General features: G+C 41.5%; 2 protein-coding genes across 5 annotated transcripts; one reads left to right on the forward strand and one right to left on the reverse strand.

Moving 5' to 3' along the window:
- The first annotated feature begins 426 nt into the window (after positions 1 to 426).
- Positions 427 to 16752, forward strand: kcnc1b (potassium voltage-gated channel, Shaw-related subfamily, member 1b). Of its 3 annotated transcripts, none has more exons than XM_063902580.1 (4): positions 427 to 1943; positions 6041 to 6956; positions 7685 to 7858; positions 15288 to 16752. In XM_063902580.1, the coding sequence occupies exons 1-4, from the start codon at positions 1380 to 1382 to the stop codon at positions 15359 to 15361; spliced, it is 1728 nt and encodes a 575-aa protein (XP_063758650.1). In that variant the 5' UTR covers positions 427 to 1379; the 3' UTR covers positions 15362 to 16752. The 3 variants fall into 3 exon arrangements, with proteins under 3 accessions (XP_063758650.1, XP_063758633.1, XP_063758643.1); XM_063902563.1 differs by lacking the exon at positions 15288 to 16752 and adding an exon at positions 8917 to 13922; XM_063902573.1 differs by lacking the exon at positions 15288 to 16752 and adding an exon at positions 11488 to 13922.
- On the reverse strand, positions 13102 to 21990 carry sergef (secretion regulating guanine nucleotide exchange factor). Of its 2 annotated transcripts, none has more exons than XM_063902679.1 (11): positions 21925 to 21990; positions 21523 to 21661; positions 20860 to 21012; positions 19800 to 19894; positions 19641 to 19701; positions 19446 to 19559; positions 19296 to 19358; positions 18582 to 18740; positions 18321 to 18481; positions 16603 to 16639; positions 13102 to 14164 (listed from the first exon to the last, which is right to left on the reverse strand). In XM_063902679.1, the coding sequence occupies exons 1-11, from the start codon at positions 21964 to 21966 to the stop codon at positions 13965 to 13967; spliced, it is 1224 nt and encodes a 407-aa protein (XP_063758749.1). In that variant the 5' UTR covers positions 21967 to 21990; the 3' UTR covers positions 13102 to 13964. The 2 variants fall into 2 exon arrangements, 1 of the variants encoding a protein (XP_063758749.1); XR_010167540.1 differs by having other exon boundaries at positions 13957 to 14164; positions 16603 to 16817.
- Positions 21991 to 22052: the final 62 nt, after the last annotated feature.

Consider the following 22052-nt stretch of genomic DNA (forward strand, 5'->3'; position numbering starts at 1 on the left):
TTCTTTTACCACCTTGCTTATGTTTAATCTTTTTAACCGGTTGTTATGTTTCCAAGATCTCACTTTATAATTAACAGGCATACAAAAAAACCCCGACTTTTTCAGTGACTAAGGGCGCCCTCTGCTGGCACTTTAAACGCAGTCGATGGCTAACGATTACAGGCTACAGACCAGGCAACACAAAAGAGTTGCGCAATTATTTATTTTTTTAAATCTCAACTTTTTGTTTCAAAATATCTCCACAGTCGGTGCAGCGAACTACACACGCATACTGTCAACACGAGTCTGAATCTTACATCAATAAATCACGGTGGTATAAGTAGACATATGATTAGACGCTTTCTGATGGTATGGGCGGATCTGCGCGTGCATGGCTCTAGGGTCACACCTTCTCCAACCAGCTGTGCATGCGATGAGTCCCTCCGGACTGTGATAGCCGCCCACCGACCATAAACCTCCGAGCGACGACGTTAAGTGAGAAAAATTGGGTAGCGATGACACCTCCAACAGCTTTAATTGGAGGACTTGACAGCGGGTTTAAACAAACGCAGGGTCCACTGGGCATGCTCCATGTGATCTGAGAGGAGAGCTGGGCACGGTGTGAATAAACAGGCAGTTTGGGCGTTTTTGAGGAGGCTTGTCGTCCTCTCATCTCCGACTCTCTTTTTTTGTTTAACCACGCAGCACAGAAAGCAGCGTTTGCCTCCCTTCAGATAGGCTGTGGGTGTTATTTCTTCATCAGCAGTGCATGGAGGAAAGGGAAAGTTCCTGAGCTGGGGAGCATCTCTGTGCTGAGACAAAGAGCTGCCGTGTGTCGTTACTGAGCGTCGGTGTGAAGGAGGTGAGTCTATAGGCAGCAACACAGGCGGCTCTGAAGGCAGGCGCTGTCCGCTCAGCACCACCGCAGTCACCTTGCTGTGAAAGTCACAAAGAAGCTCAGCAGTGATCTGATCAATTACCGCAACTTGGGGAGTGCAATGAGCTGGATGTATTCTGCTGGAGGGGGGAGATGTGTCAGCGTTAGTGCTTTTATCTCGACATCTTGGATTTACAGACTATGTGACGTCCATTCTTAGGGTACTGCCATTGGCTGCAATGATTTTTGGATTTCATATCCTCCAGTGAGTCCGGCAGCTGTAAGCGTCTGCAGTTGCATGACAGGTGCTTGTAGAAAACACAGGGTTTAGAGTGGATGTAGCCAGGTGCGTGTCAAGCAGCCACAATTTCTTTATTAGTTGGTGAGAAACGACAGGTTGTTCTGAGCCTCCTTTATGTTATTGTTCCCATCAGTGAGATCCCTGTTGTGCATGGTTTCCCAGGGCTCATAGACTTACCTTTGCGATGAAGGGAACTTATTGGAGAAATGCCTAAGGGACGCAATGGGCCTGAGCGACGACAAGGATCGCATTGTGATAAATGTGGGAGGGATCAGACATCAGACATACCGCAGCACCCTGCGCACCCTACCCGGCACACGTTTGTCCTGGTTAGCCGAGCCTGATGCCCCTAACCACTTTGACTATGATGCCAAGATTGAGGAATTTTTCTTCGACCGCCACCCTGGCGTGTTTGCACATATCCTTAATTATTACAGGACAGGTAAACTGCACTGCCCGGCTGATGTCTGCGGGCCCCTCTATGAGGAGGAGCTGGCTTTCTGGGGCATTGATGAGACAGACGTTGAGCCATGCTGCTGGATGACCTATCGCCAGCACCGGGAGGCAGAGGAGGCCCTTGATAGTTTCGGCGGGGGGGGCCTGTTAGACCTGGTGAACGATGACGCGGAGCCAGAGCTGGAGCATGGCGAGGATGATGTGGATGAAATGACAAGGAGGCTGGCGCAGGGAGACACTCACGATGCCCGGAGTGGAAGCCTGTGGAGCCGGTGGCAGAAACACGTCTGGGCCCTGTTTGAGGACCCTTACTCCTCTAAATATGCACGGGTGAGTTGCTTTTAAGTCTAAGATGTTTGCCATGGAGTTGTGTCTCTTAACCAAAGATATGAAACTTCATTAGGAGTTACCATGGGCACAAATAGTCAAAGTTGCATTATGAGAATAATTTAGTTGTAAATAGGGGTTGCAAATTAAGTATTTCAATGATTGATCTATCTGTTGTTCATTTTCAAAATGAATTGTTCATGAACAAAGTCAGACAATGGTGAAAAGTGTCCTTCCCAGTTTATCAAAGTCCAAGTTGTTGACTTCAAATGTTTTGTTACTACAGAATTCAATTATATTCACTTCATTGTGATATTAACCAAAGGAAATCAGTAATTGTTGATATTTGATAGGCTAAAATGGTTCTTTTCCTGCCATTTTGCAAGTCAAAATGACCTTTCCATTAATCAATTGTGAAAGCATTTAGTATAGAATTACTTTTAGTCGACTAATGGTTTCAGCTGTAGTTGTGTAAGTGACTGCCTTTGTCTCTTGATTGTCCAACAAAGATGGATGGCTATACATAGGAGGTTTGAAGGAGGCTTTTGATGACCTTGAATTTGCCATCCTATGGGTCTGTACAACAGTAAAGTGACTGTACAGAGAGGGAGGGGCGTGAAAATCAACCAAAGAGCTCATCTGTCAAAATCATTTACATGCAAAGCATGACTCCCCCTCCTCTATTTCACAGGGAGGGAAAAAGAATGATTGTGGCTGTCTTTAGTTTTTTGATTGATATTTTCAGGACAACCCCTGAGCAGAGTGCCTCTGGTTAAATAGGTTATGATACACATTAGGAAACCAGATCTTTGGCACCATCAGGACTTTAGTGGCAGACCTCCAGACAAAAATTGGGTTGGTCAATGTTATGGGCACTATTCCATCTGGACGTAATGCCCCTAGACGGTGACAATGAAATCACTTTACACCTTCTGATTTTGTGTTTGTTTTTTAGGCCACTGCCCCCTACAAGGACCACTGTGCTGCCTGCTGGTTAAACAGCTGTAGCACTGATATGTGTAATTAGGTACTGGGCCACATCCAGCAGGTGTAAACTGTATTGACATGTTCTCACTAAAGAAAGCATTAGTGAAAGCAGTAAAACCAACACACACACACACACACACACACACACACACACACACACACACACACACACACACACACACACACACACACACACACACACACACACACACACACACACACACTTTTTCAGTGTGCATGCAGGGACATTTCCCAAAGCAGAATACTCCTCTGATGTGTTCCACATTTAACAGTGAGTAATACAAAGCAGAGCGAAGATTGACAGAGCTCCACCAAGACAAGCAAGAAGATTAATTATAAGTGAGCCCCAGAGTTAATTACAGACTCTATTCACGGTGGATACATCAGTGGAAAACCCTTTTTCTGCATATCACCGTAGGCCTGTGGGTTGCTAGCAACAGTGAGAATTAGCCAATAAGAAACAAACAAATCCTCCGCCTGTCACCCTCCGTCCAGGCCACACTGTTGCTATCTGTCACAAAGACACATAATTTACTGGAAGAGGCGGTCGAGTAAGATGCAGCGTTTGTTTAACAGTTTGAAGAGCAGGATGTTCAGAGGGCTGAGAGAGTCAGGGTGTCAGGGGGCATGACATATAAGAGGCTTTATCACCCTGCCGGCTGCGATGGTGATGTCTGTTTTCCAGTTCCCCTTCTAATTGATGTAAATAGGCTGAAAAATAAAATACCAACAGCACTAATCGATTTGGATTATTTATTTCTAAATTTCATGTTGACATTTTGCAATAGCTTGATTTGTCCGTCCGAAATCAAAATAGATTCAGGTTACAGTCATAGAAACACTTGTAAACCAACAATAGTTCTTTATTTAGAAAGTAGAAACAGTTGGGTGCATTCTTGTAACTATTAGATTATCAAAATTCCTGCCAATTCATTTTTTGTGCAATTACAAAACAATGTACGCTCAATGGATAATAATTTCAAAGTGATTCAAGTGTTCATTCTGGATTGATAAGGCATTGGCAGGGCCATATTAATCAATAGGGAATGAGCTGTGTGTTATTAACCCGTTTGATGTGATTGAGTAAAACTTATTTAGGAGTATAAAGTATTTACATTTAGATAGATTAGTTGACCATAAATCTGCAGCTTTTGGGGGCCTTGGTAGTCTGGGGTCCCCAGGCCCACTTTGCCCAGTAGGTAATATAGCCATTGCTGTTGATTTGAGGTAGATTTCAATTGTGGTTGAATTTGATCGTATTATAATCTAGAACGTGTTATTTTGGACAGTACATAGTGTAGAGGGGGTGGACAAAACAACAATATTATGCAATCCAATACAGTACTAGATGCACTGTATGCATGCCTCTCTCTCACACTGTAACACCATATGAATTTGCCTAAATAGACAAAGTTACAATTTTAGCGTACATTTGTATCTGATTGCATTGAAATATATAATGTCCACACTCTATTTGTATGTTTCAAAGTCGGACATTTTGTATCAAATTCAAAGAGGATTTTAAAAACGAGTCAGTCACATGCCATACTGCAAATTGCAACAAGTCTCTTTCTCCATCTAAACTGCGTCCTCTTTGCTCAGCGTGAGTCCTCTCTCTGAACAGAGAGGACAGCCCCGCTGACAGAACAGAAGTCAGTCAGCATGCTGCAGTCTCTGCTAACACACAGCTTCCCTGCAGACCGTCATGCTAACATGGATCGGAAGCAGACATTCATAAGCAGCAGTGATTTCCTCAGCACAAAGCGATGAATAGCCAGTGATGAGATGTTATGATGAGGCCTGTTTAATATCTTGTGCTGCGTGCCTGTCTTGGTGACACGCTGTGAATGGACTTGACTAAGACGCTGTGATTCCTTTGCTCAGTGGAATTCATGTTAGACATCCTTGTGCACAGACAACTAACCTCCTGATAATACTCCTCCCTGCTATTAACAAGGCAGTGCATTAGTTTGAGCAGTACAATAAATCATCTTACTCTTATGAAGACATCTTCAAGCATCTAAAAACTGATATTGATCTAATTTGTATCTATTTAATTAAGAAGCTCAATGGAACTCTGATTCCAATATCCCAATACTTCTGATCATATACCTTGGTATCGATATTGCAGGGTTGACTGTTGGTGCTTTCACAAAATATTTACTCAATCATTTATAGAAAAAAATCATACGCAATGATATTACAATATCAGAATTTGATAGACGATATTTAGTCTCAAATCATGATATTGATATATATCTGTATGCTGCCCAGCCCTATCAGCCCTATAAAGTTTAAGCAATATCTTACATTACAACTACAGCAAACACATTCAAAGCAGTGCATTATGAGAGCAGGATAACATGAGGGTAGCAATCAATGCCCAGGAGAGAATACTGTATCTGTTTCTCCATGTAGTATGCCTCAGATATTTCAGAGCCTAAATATGATGAAATGTGATCATCCAATCAATACATAATGAAAGCTAAAGTACATATTTTCCATTGAGGGACATTTTTCATACAAGTCTCTCATCAGCTCAGCAAGCCTCTCAGCTCACCACATTTCCCAAGAGTTGATCATCCGGATTGTATGACCTTGTGTAGGGAAAACCTTCTGTAATGAAGGGAAGAGCCCCAGCTAAATTTAGTTATGTGGGTTAGTGTCCTGTCTCTTCCTGCTGCTGCTGCTGCTGCTGCTGCTGCTGCTGCTGCTGTTGCTGCTGCTGCTACTGCTGCTGCAACTGGCTCTTTGTAATTCTAATGTGGCATCCACTTGAAAATGCCATGACCTTGAGGTACAGCAGAGGGATTAGAAGCAAGAGCATGCATTGATTGTCCCTTTTACGATGACATTTCTCAATCAAGACGCATAGGGCACCAAGAGAGGGAGTGGGGATTGAGAGAGTGTTTCGATGTCAAACTCACAGTCAGACAGCATTGTCTCTGATAATAGATTGAATTGCATTGTGTTGTGCTAAGAATGGCTGCAAGGCGTTCAGCTTGATTACAATGCATGAATTACTGTGCTCCTCTGTCCTTCTTCCCTCTCCCTCCCTCTCCTCCTGTACCCTCTTTACATGTCCTGCTCAGTGGGTGGCTCTGGCCTCGCTCTTCTTTATTCTGGTGTCCATCACCACCTTCTGTCTGGAGACCCATGAGGCCTTCAACCCTATCATCAACCGCACAGAGGAGGAGGTGGTGGACAACGTGACAGTGGTGCACACATACCAGGAGACTGAGACTGCGCTCTACCTCACCTACATCGAAGGCGTCTGTGTGGTGTGGTTCACTTTTGAATTTCTAATGCGAATAACTTTCTGCCCAAATAAATGTGACTTCATTCGAAACGCCCTGAACATCATCGACTTTGTGGCCATCCTGCCCTTCTACCTGGAGGTCGGCCTCAGTGGGCTCTCCTCCAAGGCAGCTAAGGACGTGCTAGGTTTCCTGAGAGTTGTCCGATTTGTTCGGATCCTGCGTATCTTCAAGCTGACGCGTCACTTTGTAGGACTGAGGGTGCTGGGCCACACGTTGAGGGCCAGCACCAACGAGTTCCTCCTCCTCATCATCTTCCTCGCCCTCGGTGTCCTCATCTTTGCTACAATGATCTACTACGCTGAACGGATTGGAGCTAACCCTAACGACCCTCGAGCCAGTGAGCACACGCACTTCAAGAACATCCCGATCGGATTCTGGTGGGCTGTGGTGACCATGACGACCCTCGGCTATGGCGACATGTACCCTCAGACGACCTCCGGTATGCTGGTTGGAGCCTTGTGCGCCTTGGCGGGCGTGCTGACCATCGCCATGCCCGTCCCTGTGATTGTCAACAACTTTGGAATGTATTACTCTCTGGCCATGGCAAAACAGAAACTACCAAAGAAAAAGAACAGGCATATCCCTCGCGCACCACAACCAGGTTCTCCAAACTTCTGTAAGTCAAGTGTCAGCTCCCAACAACCGAGCCCAATACCCCATGACGACGTTTTCGAGATAAAGTTTCAAGGTAAGAAAACAAGTTATGTTGCATTCTCTGTTGTCTCATCACTTCTCTGTCCTTTTGGTGCAGCCACATCACCACTCAGCTGTTTCATTATTTGTCTGTTCCCACGCTTCAATCAGCTGGTGATTCAAGCATGAGATTAAACAAATGAGTTTCCCACAGAAAACAATCAATAAGATATGTGATGAAAAACATGGTTTACTCTGGATAGAGAACAGAGAGATTGAGGCAGACCGTGAGTAATCTTGATATTGATTTTGCAATTCTTAAAACAGTGATTCACTCCTCCTGTCGTTTAAGACTAACTAAGAGTCTGTAATCACCATGTACTTGTATTGTCAAGAACATGCAAGTAGACGCAGGAGTCACTTGAATTACTCTTGAATTCCTCTGTTTGCACTAGTACAAAGCTAAATTGACCTGCGATACAAATTACGCCAAAAAACAGAAGAGTACTCAGGAGAATTCAGACATTCGCCAAGGCCACATGCCCAATCTTGCCATGACAACATAAAATTAAAGGTAATTTGTTTTCATAAAATGCAGGCGAGTATTTTTTCTGTATTTCTTGCAAAGAAACAAACAAATTAAATGAAAACACAGCCTCCTCTGTGGACAGCAGAGTGTAAGGCAAACATTAGACAACAGCTGTTCTGTATACAGTATTAGTATACTTATATTCTGACCAATATAAAACCAGATTTCTTCTTTTTAAATTGTTTTCTTCTAAGATTCTAAGTTGAACGGAGAGGCAGCTAACGCAGCACTGGCTAATGAAGATTGCCCTCACATAGACCAGGCCATATCTCCGGAGGAAATCTTCAGCCCCAGCGAGAGGGAGCGGCCCTGCTTCTTGGTCACCACTGCTGAACGCCCAAACCACACAGGGGGCAGAGTGAGGAGGGGTACGTACAGTAACAGCCAATCACAGGCCCCTGTAAGACACTGACACCCTGTAGGCCGTAGACAGGACACGCTCTTTTTGTCCCTCTTTGCTGAGTGTTACGCCTCAGTTTTTCACAGGCACACACCCACCCACACACACACACACACACACACACACACACACACACACACACACACAACAACAAACCTCTTATTACATGCTTTCACAGCAGCTGCTTCTCTTCTATCATCCCTTTGGGGACTGTATATATTCAAAGTCACACTAACATCTGTTAAGGCCAAGCACAATCATCACAAATGTCAATGATAATTGTCCACGTCTACATATTATATTTTTTGATACCATGCATAATGTAATACCCCTATTTATTTACAAGTAAGAAAGCTATTTTCGAGATTTATATGATCTAGAGTGTGTTGTCTTCTAAGACAGTATTTATGTGATACGTGATTACCATGTATGTAAATGTATTTTAATGATAAATGCAGGATCCTGAATTATGAGTACATTGCTCTTGACCATAATGGTGCATGAAGTGTCTTGCTGATGGGTGCTATCAGTATGGTGAAGGAGCACAACACAAATGGATATGGTCAAACGTAATTATTTATATTATTGAAAGCAACATTCTCATTTACTTAATTTTACATTTAATACTCAGTTTAAACCCTTTGTACTTAATGTAATATTGTTAATCAACAAAAACATTCCTCTCTCACTCACGTGAGTCCAACCAGCACATCAATAGTATACGGCGTTCGGTTTGAAATTCTACCTGTAGCTGAGAATCCATTCTCTGCCTGAGGTGCCTACCTTTTCGAGTCTGTTATGGTGTTATACTCCGAACCATTCCAGTACCACCCGGTGCATGCTGTACTCCTGATGCTCTCAATGCATGGAGAATAATAATCTGTCGCAAGTCTGTGTTGACCTGTTTCTTTGGAGACAAAAACAAGAAAGCAACAGGTGTAGTATAACCAGTGAGGAACAACCAAAACAGTGTCATGGATTAAGTGCTGAAGTGTACTCAGAACGTTCTCTGTTTTTCAACTAAAGGTTATGAAAAGCCTTGGAGCCTTAACAGCATGTCTGGCATGAGCGGGGATGCCTCTGGAGTGTCCTCAGTGTCCGCCCTGCCCTGCAGCCCACCCTGTCTAATGCAGCACTCACATTCTCCCATCCCATCCATTATGTAGCATGGTTGAGTAGCAGACACAATGACATTGGAAGGCCAGTCAACACTCCTCCTTATCTTACCTGTCAAATTTTGCTTTTACACTTGCCTTCACTCTTGTTTTTTTCCATTTTTATTTCATTATTTTTCTGGAAAACTGTACCTTAACTGTGTCTAATACTCAGCTTGCCCAAGTGTTCTCCTTGGGTGTGTCATCATATCCTAGACTAGATAAGCATTGGCACAGGCCACTTTGCATGGGTCACCTCACTTGTAGACAAAGCACTGTTCTACTTCTACCACAGGCTAACCCCACTCTTTCCCTGTGTTTACATCATTGCCTGTTGCTCTGTTGCTTTTGATCTCACATACTCTTCTGCCAATAACTTTAATCTCATCTGCTTTTTACAATTTTGTGAAAGAGACTTTCATAAGATGTAACCCCTGCTAATAATATGCTGGACATTAAAAATACATGGCTCTGAAACATTTCCAAAAGGTACCACTGCCAGCTGTTAAGGTAGTAGAGTAGTGTAGAGACGTTATCATTCTGAAAATGCAAACCAGACAAAGCACAATGTTATCCGAGTGCCCATAAAAAAAAAACCATGCTGCTCATGATGTCCAATGCAATATGGAGATTATGACAATTCCTATCATATACTAGTGAAGAATACGTTTAATGTTAACAGAACTTTTGTTCATTTGCATGAACTGCATGAGAAATAATGTTCAACAAGAAGCTAACTGTATCGCAGTACCTGTAAGGGAAAAAAAGAAGCGTTTTTCTTTCAAAGGCTTCTAAGCTTTTTCATTTTTTATGCATTTTGAGACAGCTTTACAAGAGACTCAGTCATAGCAGAGATGTTTATGTAGCTGCCATTCTTTGCCTTTCCTCAAATTCATATTTTTATTTTCTTGTATTCATTTGACTGGGGCCTCCAACTAAAATAGCGTAATTTGACTTGAACAATCTGTTATAAAGCCAACAAATGCTGTTATGAGCATACATAGCTTTTATACAAATATATTTACAGGTAGTTATTAGTTTTTAAACAGTATCCGTAGTCTGCAGCAACTTCTAGTACTGCTGTGATGCCTAAATTAAGGCATTTGTTTTAAACAACGGTGCCTTTATACCTGGTGAGGCAAAGTAAAATTGAGTTATTATTGACATGATGTAACATAAGTCCTCTCAGTGTAGCATCAATAAACGTTATATCATGCTCATAACAGTGTAAGGTAAGCTTTATTTATAAGGTGCACTTTGTACCTTTTTGCACCTTCCGCGTACCTTTAATCACAGCAAATTGGTTATTATCTTTACACAACTCCACAAACACTGGGATTTAACCCTTATATATAGCTCCAAGCATAAATAAATAAATAAAAATACTAATTTTATAGTCATCATATCAAGATTGTTTGTATGATAAAGCACAAATTGTTTACAAAAAGGGACAAAGCTGTTCTACAGAGCAAAAATAGATCGAGTTACGAGATAACACAATGACTTAGGCAGTTCGTACTTCTATTTATTTAAAACGTCAATACTGTTTTTGTCCCAAAAAGTATGCACAATTATTTTAGGGCACTTTAAAAGAAAAAATGAACAGAAGTGTTTATTTCTAGAAGAAGATATAAGTACTGCAACTCATTTAAGTCTTGTTTTTATTCTGAGAGAGCAGAGTTTTACTTTTTCAGTCATGTCTCTTGTGGTAATTATTGGACGTTATATATTTAAGAAAAAAAAACCTTGTGAAGATTTGATGTGAACAGATGGAGATGAATTCTATTCTCATGCAATTCAAGTGGGGGGAAAAAAAGTACAATGCGACACAGCATGGGATGTGGGTCTACTTGGGGAAAGGTACATGCATGTATTTTCCATTTATGCAACAGAAAAGTATTCAAATAAAATATGTAAAATAAGTCCTTGCATGAAATAAATTTTATACACAACTAGCGCTTAGACTCCGTTTTTATTCACCAGCACATGCATACTGTACATACATCTTTCCTTTCCCACTGGCTATTACTCTGAACTGCTGTTCGACCCTTTGTTCGACTGTGTCGGGGTCAAAGAGAGCATAACAAAAAAACCGAGGGGACTGTGAGAGCATGACGCAAAGTTTACAAACGCATGACAATGACCGAACTACTGTACATCAACGTGTAACACGCAGCATGACCGGGCATGTTTATTAACCGACTCAGAGTGTGACCTCTGCACACAAACACTACATCGTTGTCTGATGCCTTGGCTAAGCATGGGAAAAACATGGTAAACCGGACGTTTACCATGAGAAACTAACGGAGCACATTTTCTTTACTCTCCAAGCTAGTGTCATGTCTCACCTCTCGCTGAGGTATTCATCACCGCCATCATTTCCACCATTATACATAATTTGTGTAATAATTTATTTATGTTATTGTTTTTTATATGTTTATAGAGACCCAGCGACAGCACCGGAGCAGACAACCAACAGAGTCAGTTTGTGTTATGAACCATGGTGTCCCAACCACTATGTGTATGACCCATAATGGCCCATCACCCACCTGATAGTGCTGTAGCATTGTTGTGTGTATTACTTAATCTTTTTAAATGGGTGTGACAGTGACAACCTGTACATCACAAAACTCAGCATAGATGTAGCACTGAGGAAGTTTTGTTGTCAAGCCTTATGTAGCTCAGTATCTGTGACTGGTTACTGTGTTGTAATTTGTGTGCCTATTTTTGGTTTGTGCCTGTGCTGTAAATACGCTTTTCTGTGTGCTGAAGTTGTGTGTACCAATGTTTTTGAGTGATCATCAAATATCTGTGTGCTTCTTCTGTTGAAAGAAAAAAAAATGTTGCTCCGATTTTACCCATCCAGCAAAAAAAAAACACGTGTCACGTCAGCCAGACCACAGTTGAAAACAAATCGTTAACTTTGCACTGTCATCATCATATCTTTGTAGACTTTTGCACTGTTTTGCACTAGTGAACTTTTAACAATCCTTTGATATGTTTTCAGGCATCAAAGAGATCTCACACACACATAAGAGGTCATACTTTAACAACCACCTTGTATTGAAGAGGCATTAAAATGGCCGTTAGGAATTGGTAATTAATTGCTTCGTTTATCAGATCTTATAAAGGGTTATCAGAAAGAGATAATGTATTTTTAACACTCATTAAACGTTGATATATTTTCATATATAGCTAGACTTTGATTAACAAAGACAGCTTATATGTAAATTACATTTGCTCATATCACAGCTCAGACATTCATTATTCTGTAGTTCATTGGAATATTAATTGACAATCATGTAGAATTGGTTTTTATACTTTTTCTGCACACATGCAAATTGGTTAGTTTGCAATGCTAACCGATGCCAGTACATTACACACATACTGGACAAGTGCCTGTTATGCAAATTTTTCTTACTGTTCAGGAGTACAGCTTAACCACCATGTTGAATCGATGTATGTTTAGTTTGACATTACTCACCACCCACCAGCCATTGAAAACACGTATCAGTTCAAAAAAGCACAAAGAAACCACAAGTACCCCCATACGCATCAGCTTCTAAAGGCAAGCATTGAGCTACCTAATTAAAGAAGAAAGGAGAGCCGTGAAGTTCAAAGTAGAGCTTAATAGTTTGTGTGTAAAAGTAAGTGGAGAGGGACCAACTTTTTACCAAACAACTGCAAACACACTGCCAACAACTTACAGAGATCTGTGTGCAGTCAGGTTCAGCAGATATAAGTCTGCCAATAGAGCTGAGCAGGAATGGGGGGGGGACAGTGTGCTGGTCATCGTCTGACACTGAATACAAACGATAACAGCAGCTGTTATTAAACGGACCCAATAACGCAACTGAGAGGCAACCAACGTGCCGTGTAGTGAGACTTGAGTGTGTGTTTTGAACACCGTGCATTTTGTGGTTAGTTATCTCAATAAAAAGGTGTTCAGTGATCGTTTGACTGGTTTGTTGTTTAGGGATTTTTGTGTCTTTTTTATCCGATACAGTTCAGGCTTGTAAAATAAATAGTGATAAATAAAAAAAACACAGAAATGATCATTTTTCAACGAGTTCTGATTTATTTTTTTCAAACTAATCCAAGTATAAGCACATTCATTTACCTTTCATTAAAGCATAGCTTCAGTGATAAAGATGTTTTTCATGTTTAATTTGCAACATGAGGATAAAATCAAAACCTTTAAATGAATTGCATCAATGAGCCATCGCCCTTTACTACTGCACAGCTTCAGACCTGCAGTTTGTCCCTGCACTGCGGTCGCCCACAGCTCATAAATATGTAGGTTGGGTCAAATGCAGCGGACACATTTCCCCCAAGAGGGATTTCTGAAATATAGAGTTTGAAAGTGGTGCAAATGAGACAAAACAGAACATCACACAGGGTATGACACAGACTGCCAAGTTAATAAATAAGTGATGGACAGTTGCCGAATAAAAATATACTGTATGAGTAAGTGGTAAATCATGTGATGACCAACAAATTTTCAGTACGAAGTGCAGAGATTGACTGCCTTCTGACATTCAAGATCACAGCAATAAAACCGCTGACATTGGAAGATGGAGCTCTAGCACCAGTCTAGCCCATCCCTCACATGACCCATAACGGCTTCCTTTAGAGGGGACATAGCAGGTGCACCAGGAGCTATAGGCAGGGCCATGTCCTGAAAAGCCATCAGCCCAAATCATGTCCATCAAAGTGATGGGCTGGTCAGAGAAATGATGGCCTGTGTCCACATGTAACATAACTCAGCCGGTGTCCAGCCACACCACAGTATTTATGACGACTGCGCTTTGAAGGCTGATCTTCTCCACCAGCCAATTAGGAGGTGAAAGTAAATTCTAAGGCTCTAAGGGTAATCATCTGCTGGATTCACGAAGGCATCCTGCTCGGCTATATGCCAAATTAATGCTCCTGCTCAGATGTTACTGAGGTGCTCGCAGAGTTTTGAGTTGAGTCGGTAATCACTGCCATAGAGTGTCCGGCTCCGCAGCCAATAAGAAGAGGTGTGACACCAGAAACGAGCTGCGGCTGAAAGATGTCATTCTGGGAACCGTCTCCACACATCCCATGTTCGTTCCAGCCCCAGGTGAGGAGGCGCGCCCCTGAAAAGGAGAGGGTCATGGGTCAGTGGAGCTGACAGGAGGAGAGGGGCAAGTTGCACCCTAAAATTAGAAACCTGAAGAAAAACACACACACACACACACACACACACACACACACACACACACACACACACACACACACACACACACACACACACACACACACACACACACACACACACACACACACACACACACACACACACACACACACACACACACACACACACACACACACACACACACACACACACACCCCTTCTCTGTCTGTCCCCAACACTGACACTCAGCCGGCAAAAAGCCTTGCTGCTCTTCACAGCTGGTGAGCTTGTTGGTGGGTGTGGTCAGGTCTGCATCACCGAGGAGACACGTGCCATGGCAACACAGTTACCTAATAGGCTCCATTGCCATGGCAACAGAAGCGAGCTTGCTTTCTCAAGGGTAACACATCTTCAAGCTTTCCCTGTCCTGCAGTTGTGTGTCTTTCATGCCTTCTTTTCATTTCTTCCATCGTGGGGCTTCTTTGTCTCTCTGCGTTTTTTTTATCTCGTCTCTTAGGGGCTTCAAAGATTTGGATTCTCCATGTGACAAATGCTTTCCCTTTACCAGTTAAAAGACTGAGACATCATGCAAGCAATTAGTGTCAGTGTTACAATCTCCCAGTAATGGCTTACACATAACAAACACAAATCTATTTATAAGTGTACTCCCTACGTCTCCATCTTTGATTGAGGTTGCTCAGCAAACAATTAGTTAGCTAGTGAGCAAAGTGTGTTGATATGTTTGCTTCACTGGGGGAGAAGCCTTGTTTTAGTGCCGTGCTTAATTCATGGACTCAGTGACTGGAGTAAAGCACATTGGTGTTTCCATGGCAACCAAGTGCCTGCACAATATTCGGCACAACAAAAGGATTAAAAACAAGACACTCGAGCCAAAAGACATTTCCTTGTAAACAAATCCTGTCATTTGGTTTTACATTCAACATTTAAAAATCTCACCCCGAACTAGCGATAGCAGCGTGACAATATCTGCAGGGATTACATCATCAACACTTAAGAGTTTTCACAGGGTCTGATGTTACATTCATGTTAAGTTAAAAATGTTCACAAAAATCTTTCCTCAGATTGGATGAGCTGTGCCCACAGCGTCTTTGGCCTCACTCCCACGTCTGACCACGATGATGAATTTCATACATGAGGAGCACTTGCTCAGGTGAAAATGGGCAAGGGCTGAGCAAGCAACAGATAGCAGCATGCAATGCTCTCCGTTCCTTTCCGCCTGACCTACTTCAGGACCAGAAATAGCAGCACTCAGGTCTCTGCTTCCAATCCTGTTTTGCTATTTCATTGCTCCTGCTGCCGCGCTCCAGACAGGAGGAGGAGAAGAGGAGAGCATGGCACAGAGTGAGGTGCAGGAGGTTCACATGAGCTCTCTCTTCACCGGCTCTGCTTTCTCATCACATCACTGAACTTTTGAAAGCACAGAGCACTGCTTTGTGAGAACTGCCATAATGATGGACACTCAGCGTTAAAAATGTCCAATTAACTCTTCTAATTGGTCAAAATATTTTAAGTGGGTCTTTGCTTGCAGAAATACCAACATGTCAGGAGTTTCCTCTTGGATGGAACCCAGTGCTTCTGTTTTAGTGTTCCTCTGCAGTATTTATGCCCAAAAATTGGGTCAGTGTTTAAAATTTTATGGGAAAAGGATTTTACTTCTGAAAGGTTTTTTGGTGATTGTGGCTGACTATGGAGAAGAAGGAGACTTTAGGCAAGCCTGTAAAGAACGCAGCCAAATTTAATTTATTTGTAAATTGGAAGAGTAACCACAATACCCATCTGTGTTTGTTTAGTATTATTTAAGGGATTTGTGCAGCTGTGATGTCTATGTTCTGTTCTTACGTGGACAAAGGGAGATCGCTCTTTAAACACTATGGAACTGGAAAAACATGCCTGTGAATGTGTGCGGGTAATTCAGCTCTTTTGCAGGCCTGTTCGGGTGATTGCCTCTGTCAATGATACCTATCTATCTATCCATGCTGTAATTACTTCCTGATGCAAAGGCCACAGAGCAATGAGCTGACCTCAGAAATCCTCCGCAGCATTAGCAGAAGGATTAATATTCACACACATGTCACACATGTCTAACTGTAAAGTAGACAGTTCCCTTACTAGCCTTTGATCCAATGTGTATTCCCTACTCTTTTATTTAGTAGGAGCCAGAGTCATGTCAGGACAAAAGTGGAGTGTCTTGTGTAAGGCACTTGCACATCCTTAAACCAATACTGTATGTTTAAACTAACTCTGCTTCATTCCTCAGAATCCGCTCTGCCTTGATGTATTTTTCAAGTACAGTTGTCTGTCATGTTTCTCCTTATATTGTTTCTAGCAAAATTACAGGTTCTGATTCATGAAAACAGGGCACAAGAAAACACTCACCTAAAATGGCCAGGTTATGTTCGGATCCGCATGCAATCTGTGGAGAACAATATGTAAAGTGTATAAAATGTGAGATAAAAGCAGACAATTTTACAATTGTATTTAACAAAATGGTTTACCACCATGGATACTGAGATACTTGGTAACCAAATGTTCTCCGAAACTGAAATAAAATTCCATGTGTAAAGAAGTAGTCATCCCGCTTTTATTCAGAACTGCACACAAATGAAAAATTGACAAAAAAGGTTTTGTAAATGAAAGCCCTACACAGCATAGTGTATTCTCAGACAGCAGGGCAGAAGCCATAACTGAAGAGCCCAATCATTCTTAAAAGCTAGAATGCACTGCCCTAGTTAATGCAACAGTCTTCAAGGCATTTATTCCAGTCTTTCTTAAGGGGACACTATTAAATTATGATCTGAAACATGAGGAGGCGCTCTCTAGATTCCGGTTTAGATAGATAAAACGTACTTACTAGCAATAAAGGTAATTGAATTGACTATATCATTGCTAATGCAGTTCGAACTGCTATGATGAATCCAAGTCTTTGATAAAGCATGCAGCTGTAGCACGCCATTCATTAAAACAAATCCATTGAGTCCTGGACCCCTGACAGGTTTTAATTTGTAACTCCAATAAATGTTCATAGTCTTCATCAAAACATGAGAGTTTAATAAATATAGACTCGGTGGGTGTGTATAGACAGTGTTATGAGGATCAACATTGTATGCTGGGCTGAAAGATTCATAATCCCAGCGGTTAATCCATCTTGCCTTTAGCATTACCAGCATGGTGACTACGCCTCGACACTGCCTGCAATGATCATGTGTGTATAGGAGAAATTATCTGTAGCTGGTACTTGCCCGTCACTGACATCCACTTCATTGGAAACAATCTCCTACAGTATAGCTGCCGTTTAGGCTTCAGTTTAACTGCTGCAATCCCAAGATGCCCTCTCATAATTGCCCTCATGGGAGAAGACATGTCTGCCCTCACTGAATGTAAGTGGTGCTCCGAAAATATGTGTGCTTTACACAATAGATGTAGAGATGCAAAACATTAAGAAGCTTCTCTCAGGGCTTGGCTTCCATTCAGTCAGACTGTTTTTCACCTAAAAACAACCCTCAGCTTTGTTTTTGGTTCTCTGTTGCCCTCTGCTGGACTGAATTACTTTTACCAAGGGGGATGGCAACAACAATAAGACTCAATATGGTATATCTTCGATACATCTAAACAATTGATCTAAAACACTCTTGTGCAGAGTTTTATGAATTATTAAGATATTTATTTCTTAAGTAAAAGTATAAAATACCACAATTTAAGAAATACTATGTTCCCACTAAGCCCCACATTGAAACAATTAGTATAGGTGTATGGGATAGGAACAAATGATTAGAAGTACTTTTATCTGAGTAAAAGTAGGCCTATTCATACCCAGAGTTACATTTTTATAAGACATACTTTTTAATTATTATTTTTATTGATGCAAGCAGCATTTCAATGATGTAGCAGACTGAAGTAATTTGACTCATTTTACATACAGTAGGTGGCTTAATTTGCTTTATAACAGTGGGATTTATTTTATAGAATCATTCAAGATTTGTTTAAGCTGTCACATAAATGAGTAAAAAATATAATATTGGGAAGTATAAAGCATCAAAAATCGGTTTCCCATATGCCTTTAGTCCGTAGAGGTGAGAAATAGTGACAAATCTTACCTGTGTTGCTCCACAGAGGACTTCAACCTCTGCAGGGAGGCTTACCACAGTGTTTCTACTTTCTGCTGAAGGACCAGTCATTTGCCGCTCTGCGTACTGACTGGTTTGTCGGCCCAGCTGTCCATAATCTCCTCTGCCCCATGTGAACACTCTCCCGCTCTCTGAAATTAATATTGACCTTGTTCAGATATGGCAACGGTCTGTAAAATCTTGAAAAAAACGGTAAGCATTCAAAACATAATATCTGTTATTGTGTTTCACCTGTTTGAGCAACAATGTGTGTCCAGCCACTACACACAAGGACAACCTTCTCTCCCCCCACTAGGGAGCGCTTCACAAGAGCGGGAGAGGACAGGAAGGGCTCTGTGGTGGTCAGCTGGCCATGCTTGTTGCTTCCCCACAGAAACAAATCTCCGTCTCCTGGACAGACATGATGGGAGAAACGTCAGTCTTCCTCAGCAGACGCAGCCACAGAAAGGCAGTAATTGAGTGTTGCCGTTCAAATAATTACAGACAGACATGATGTATGACCAAGAAGTGGACGACAACTTGCTAGACGAACCTGAAACTCTAAATGCTCCCTCTGAGCAAGAACAGCACAACATGTTTGACATATCTGCTTTTAAATTATAGCCTTGTTCCTGTCCAGAAAGTGAAATTATATACTTCCAATGCATCAGTAAAACATTTCCCCTGCTAAAAGACCTGCAGAGAACCCTTTCAGACTTAACTTGAACTGTGCCATTTCCTTTTGTCTTTGGTAAAATTGCTGCCTCCATTGCCTACAATCAAATTCAAACTGCAAATCAAGCATTTATTTTTATACCTTGACATGCTAAATAAAGTGAACTTCTGTCGTATTTCTTGTCTGTGTTAACAATCTTCAGCCAGTTGGGAGGGTTCAAACATTTCCAACATGTCCTTCTTGCAATTTCCTAGATAATATAAAAGTATTTCTCTATAAGAGGTTTGTACCTGTGAGGCACACACAGTGCGCTAAGCCAGCTGTTACCATGTGTGCAGTCTTGTGATCCAGACCTGCAACAAACACATTTATCAATCATCACTGAAATACGTAAAAACGTTCCTTTCATTAACTGTTTCTATTCAGAGTAGACCACTTACCTGGTACCAGACAAGGCACCGCAGAGCTGAGGTGGGATGGGACAGGCCGGGGACTGAGTGCTCTCTTAGCGTGACTGCAAAGGCCAGTCCCCCACTGATATACACAGCCTGAGACTGAGGGTTGAACATAACATTAGGATGTGTGGATCAACTGCTTAATGAAAAACACTGATGAAGTTTTTGGTGCAGGCTTACCTGTAACAGCTAATGAATGTCTCAGTCCAGCTGCTACACTCACAACTGGATCCTTCAGACTCTGAAAACACACAGCACGGTAACATCTGCTTAAAGTAACTGATCATGAGGTTGAGGTCCTTGAAATATGTAAAAAAAATATGCTAGCCATTAGCTCACCTCAACAACCAGTAGATCTGCAGAGTGTGATAGACTTTTTCCAACACCTAGTTGTCCAAATGCATTGGAGCCACATGCCAACACTCGACCAGAATCTGTCAGTTTGACAAAGAAAAGAATATCTTTATAAAGAAAAAGTACTGAAATATTCAACATTTTTTGGATGGGTGGCAGCTAGTTCTAGGTTTTCACTTTCATGCCCATATTTAACATCACCCTGCTAGGAATTCTGGGTAACTCCCTGAAGTGGTGCCTGAGGGCGAAGCTAGTGTGCATGAGAGCCCTCCAGCTATAGCTACTCATAGGACAAACCTGATCGCTTGGAAAGTGAGTCTTATGCTGCATTTAAGTCACGTGTTTGTGTGTGTCTTTAAACAATGAACAGTCGTATGGTGCAATGCAGAGTCTGTTGTGTGAGGGTTAAAAAAACATATCCAGAATATATACAACCCTCTAAACATAAACGTGGATTGCATTAACTTGAAAAGTGGAAATGGCTGACACAAAAGTACATATTTTGTGCTTTTTCAGGCCTGTCTGTATGATTAAGAAGTTCCAAGATGGATATATCAGCGCTTATTAAAAAAAAGTACTTTTCAACCTGGAGGTTAAAATGAAGGTGTTTACAAGGGAACAATTGGTAATTAAGAGTTACCATATGAAATGAATGCAGCATGAGCATGTAGGTCTGTGAGGACTGTTTCTTTTTCCCCGCTTACTGCCCTCTACTGTCAACTAGTTGCATTATTATAAATATCAAACTGTTCATTTTACCCACTGATATGCTATTGCAAATTATCACATAGAATAAATCTCTTTGTATGCATTTCATATTCTCTCTGTTCCCTCTTATATAATGCAGCATGAGACTAACTCATATGAGGCTCCTCTGATATCTACATTTTTTCGTGAAGGGTAGCCTATATAAATGTCACCTTATACTATCTATTATCCCTGCCTTGAACATTTTGGGTAATTGCTTAATGTTTTCTCATGAAACGTATGTCCCTTATGGCACGAGTAAGAGATCAACACATACTTAAATAAACGGTGTTCTCACCAGAGAGAAAAATAGTAAATTCCCAACCACAGGCTACTTTTGAGACCCTCTGGTTTAGGCTTGGGGATATTTGAAGAGTTGTGATGTCTGAAATGTGGCCAAGTCCCAGCTGGCCTCTGTTATTCTGTCCGCACACAAACACCTCTCCATTCTCTGTCCAACACAAAAACACAAAGAATATTTTAAATATTATAATCTGTTAAAGCAGCATAAATGTGGGAATCTCTACCAACTGATCTGAAAATGAAGCACAATTGTTATGTTTTCATCATGTCTGAAATAGCAACCAAATGATCTTGCTTTTTCCACCAGCCCTTCAAGGGTTTAATGGGTGTGTTCAATAAAAAGATGAAAGATTATAACTGTTTGTGTGTTGTTAGCTTAATCACATTGTGTTTGTCTATACTTGGGAAGACATCAGATCACATCTTATGACCAATTCATGCATACATACAGGAAATTCTAAACGGTAAGCAATACTTTTTCTTGCCACTGTATCTGAGACCTATAATATATTGTAAAAAATAGTATTACAGTATATTATGTGAGCTTTAAGTACAGTACTTGAGTAAGTGTACTTCACTACATGAAGCTAATTATAAAAACAACACAGGTTTCAGTCTTGCAAGTAACAGCACAGTTGAGGAGCAAACGGTCAAATACCGGTGATAACCACGGAGTGTCCCCCGCCGCCGGTGAGAGTCCGTACCGCCTTGTGTTGTAGAGCATCGATTTCAGAGAGCCGGGGCTCCGGCTGGTCCTCCACATGTCCCTGTCCCAGCTGCCCGTAGCTGTTGGCTCCCTTGACGGACCCCACATTATGAAAACCATGTTAATATTCCCGATAGTTCTCCTGCATTAACGTTAACCGAATCTTAACGGCTGTTTCTGGTCGCTGCTCTTGTATGTTAGAGCTAGTTTGCTAACTCTTTAGATAACGTTAGTGCTACGTTAACGTTCCCCAATTGTGTCTCACTGTGCCGGTTGTCAGTATTTTAGATTAATCGAATATACGTTCAATCAAACAAACATTTAACACTTTAACAGTGAAGATAAATAACTTACCCAAGATTGTAAACAAAACTCAGTCCTCGAACTCGTTTCCATGGAGTCTTACCGTATACAGTACGGTTTGCGACACTGTCGTAAACCATGCTGCTGGTGTAGGTTTGTAATTTTTCTTCTCATCTCAA

Source organism: Eleginops maclovinus, chromosome 2 (assembly GCF_036324505.1).
Source record: "Eleginops maclovinus isolate JMC-PN-2008 ecotype Puerto Natales chromosome 2, JC_Emac_rtc_rv5, whole genome shotgun sequence".
Classification (NCBI taxonomy): domain Eukaryota; kingdom Metazoa; phylum Chordata; class Actinopteri; order Perciformes; family Eleginopidae; genus Eleginops; species Eleginops maclovinus.